Genomic DNA, 3,756 nt, shown 5'->3' with positions numbered 1-3,756 from the left:
TCTGGTGTCCCAAGCCAGCTCTTAACCAACAAGCCACTCAGCCGGCCCTAGACAGTTTTTAAAAGTGAAAACACTTCAGCTAGAATTATGAGCTAATTAATTTGGCATGTGATAATTATATAATGACTGGAAGAGTTATTGAATATTGTTTTCCTTTCCTGTTGCTGAGTTCTGTAGTTGGGATATAGGTATATGATGAGTGACTACTGAAAATCAAGAGATTTTAATTTTTACAGAAAATAATGTTGAGTTTCCATGAAGAGCAGGAAGTGTTGCCAGAAACTTTCCTTGCCAACTTCCCTTCTCTTATAAAGATGGATATTCACAAAAAAGTAACTGACCCAAGTGTAGCCAAAAGCATGATGGCTTGCCTCCTGTCTTCACTGAAGGCTAATGGTGAGTACATATTTGTGGAATTGCTGGTGTTTGGAATAGGTGGGGACAGGACTATATTTTAGGATAAAAAGAAATATAGTGAATTTACATTCCCTTCCCTACCACCATTTATGGTTTGACTTCTGAATTGTTGGTTGTACAAGAATTGCACTTATATTAATCATTGAAAAGTGCTGCTCTTTGACACTGAATGCTTATTTTGAGCCCCAATTAAATGAGAAGTGAACACATGAGGTTATATTTATTTTGCCAGGAGACTCATAAATGATAATTGAACATTAAATGAACCATGGGCATTTAGGAATGCAGAGTGACCAGGTTTTTTAGTTTAAACTCAACCTTCAGAAATACCTTGCTTTACGTTGGTGGTTTGAAAACTTTTTCTGAAGGACCAGATAGTAAGTATTCTAGGATTTAAGAGTTACATAAGGTTTCTGTTGCATATTCTTTTAAAAACAACCTTTTAAAAATGTAAAAAACTATGTTTAGCCTTTGGACAATACAAAAGTAGCCTGCTTGTTGAGACCTCATTAGAGGGTTATTGGTACATGAGAATGCACTTATTTGCATTTTTATAACATTTGAGTGAATGGTGTCCCTTTGTGGGATAATTTAAACAACTCTGTCGAAAGAAAGCATAATTCTCAGTGTTGTGCTTGGAAATAAATCACCAGGTGGTATATGAGGTATGTCTTAGAATATACAACGTGTTCTGGTTATATTGGCTTATGACATAGGCTGGAATAGGCTCTGCCCTGTGGGCCCCCTCAAAAGTACTTTTATATTAAAACAATAAACAGGTCTCCTTTGCTTTGAGGTTTCTTACAACCTCTTCCCCAAAAGATTTTTTTCTGGAAAAGAGTTTCACTCGTGGTTGAATTTTTTTTTTTTAATTGAGGTATATTTGACAGTTGAGAATTACATATATTTAAGGTGTACAGTTTGATTTGAAATACATTGTAAAAGAATGACCACATTCAAGCTAGTTAATATGTCCATAATTTAAGATAGCTATCACTGCACTATTCATCATTAATGAATATTTGTTGAATATTAATATGAATTTTAAAAATTGTGGCATGAAATTTAGGGGCTGGCATAGACGAGCTCCTGCTGTCATCTGTTTGAATATTAAAGATCAGTCACAATTCATATCCATAGTTCTAATTAAGTGACACTTACATTTTAAATATTTGTTTTATTTCTAGGCTCCCGGGGGGCTTTCTGTGAAGTGAGACCAGATGATAAAAGAATTCTGGAATTTTACAGCAAGTTAGGCTGTTTTGAAATTGCAAAAATGGAAGGATTTCCAAAGGATGTGGTTATACTTGGTCGGAGCCTGTGACATTTGTTGGCACTATGAACTGTCGGAAAGTCTCTTAACTTCACCTGGTGGGTGGTGGTTGGGGTCTTCATACAGTTCAGCCTCTGGAGCGGCAACAGATCAGCCGATTGGGATTGGAAACCAAGAAGACTGTAAAATTCATCATACTTTGAGACTACTCACTGGTTGGAATCAGATAGTATTGCTGCAAATTCTGTATGAAACAGATGTGGGCCTCATGTTTGGGTCTTGTGTTAGGTGCCAAGACCTCTTACATGGGCTTATAGGGAAGGGGTCTTCCAATAAATGTAGTCAGCACTGTTTTCTGCATCCAGTGTGGTTGCATTTCTCACTTAAGAGTAATCAAAACCATTTGTCATTCTCCTTAGTTTATTGAATGAAATGTCTCATTCTTCGGGGACATGGTAGCGATGAGAAAGATTTAGTGGGCTTCAGAGGCTTTAGGGTGGAAATTCCAAGTGGGATGGCTGTGGCATAGTTTAAGCTGAATCAATTATTTCAATTTGGGGCAGTTTTTCTGCTTTTTGTAAAGCTGTGGCCAGTTGTCTCCTGTAGCGATGATTGGTTCAGGCATGTTGTGTTTTGTAGGGACAAATGTGCAGTTGTTTGTGGCAAAAGCCTAAAAATGATAAACTTGTACATTTTTTGTATATAAACTAGCTGTGATCTGACTACCTTTGTGTTTACTGTTTTTGTAATTTTCATTTTGAAAATGAAAGGGTGTGGTTCAGGATGGCACTTTGAATAATGTAAATCAGTGGAAGGTGGATTTTCTTTACTTTTTTTTTTTTAGAAGTTTTATTATTTTTAAAGTGCCTCCCACCTAGGGCTAGGCCATGACCACTTTGGGTACAAGAGCCTAACTTCATAGGAGTAATCTGTTGCAAGTGCAGTCACTTCTAGAAATTAACCTCAATGCAGGTCTGCATGTGAAATGTTTTGACATCTGTCAAGTAGGGTTCAGGGACTGATTGGTCCCATTTACCCTCAGATCAGTTGTCCTTTGATTTCAAGACCTGTCACTACTGGTTTTATTAAATCAGTCTAATTCTTGCATGTTTGTATCTAAATTTTAAAAAGACAGAATGAGCACACTTTAACCAATGACTTATGGTTACCATTTTTTTTCCTTTTAACAGATTCTGATAGCTTCATGTATTTTAATTTAGATATAGTGTTTTTAAGGGTTCTGAGCATGAGGCTAGCAGGTAATCTGCAGGATTCATTTTTTTCATCATGGCTGGCTGATTTCTCCGTAGATTCATAACAGTATTTTGTTATCTTGCCTCCTTGCAATTTTGTATCAGCTGTTCAACTTTGAGCTGAGGGGGAAAGGGCAAGGAGAAGAAAACTTGAAACACATTTTCCTTCATCCAGTTCCATTAGTGTGGGCTATGAGAGCTTTCAAGAGTGGTACCTAGTGGTACCTAGTGATGTTCAAGGCCTGTGACTGTACACTGAATGGGTGAGATGAAGGGAAGGAAGAAAGGATGCCGCTTCATTTTTAGTATAGAAACCTTTAACTGATAGGATATGGTATGTTGGAAACCTGGAACCAAGCTTGCGTTGTCAGGGTCTGATGTGTGAAAGGAATATCTCTAAGATAATTGTTTAAAATGGCTTAATGTTACTTGGTTTTCTCTTTAAGTATATTTTGTACACTAGTGGACAATTCTAGCATTTTATTTGGGGGATTTCAGGATCAACCTATGGAACCAGGATTTTTAACAAATTTGCTTGTGGCATTTTCTTGTCTTTTAATAATCACTTTGGCTGGTCTGGTCACAGATGCTAACTGAAACAGATGTCCAGTTCTATATCTTCATCACTCTAGGATCGTAAAGTGCTATGCTATCTTCTGTGATTATGAATATTTATTAAGGTTGGAATGACATTTCATTGATTGTTTAGATCACAGCTCAGAAAACAAACTGTAAAACTATCTGAAGATCATGCAAGAGGCAAAATAAAACTTGAAGTGAATGTTATGTGGTGTACTGTGTAAATGTGTTGCT

At 36.7% G+C, this 3,756-nt stretch overlaps 1 protein-coding gene across 1 annotated transcript in view; it reads left to right on the top strand.

Moving 5' to 3' along the window:
• Window positions 1–3,729, top strand: part of OGA (O-GlcNAcase) — a 26,286-nt gene extending 22,557 nt beyond the window's left edge. The window contains exons 15-16 of the mRNA XM_019636367.1: window positions 237–396; window positions 1,605–3,729. Coding sequence (XP_019491912.1) covers window positions 237–396; window positions 1,605–1,741 — 297 coding nt within the window. The 3' untranslated portion in view covers window positions 1,742–3,729. The remainder of the gene's footprint in view (window positions 1–236; window positions 397–1,604) is intronic.
• Window positions 3,730–3,756: the final 27 nt, after the last annotated feature.

The sequence above is a fragment of the Hipposideros armiger genome, unplaced genomic scaffold, assembly GCF_001890085.2.
Source record: "Hipposideros armiger isolate ML-2016 unplaced genomic scaffold, ASM189008v1 scaffold_28, whole genome shotgun sequence".
Classification (NCBI taxonomy): domain Eukaryota; kingdom Metazoa; phylum Chordata; class Mammalia; order Chiroptera; family Hipposideridae; genus Hipposideros; species Hipposideros armiger.
The sequence above is the reverse complement of the archived record's forward strand: the minus strand, read 5'-3'. Positions and strand labels throughout refer to the sequence as shown.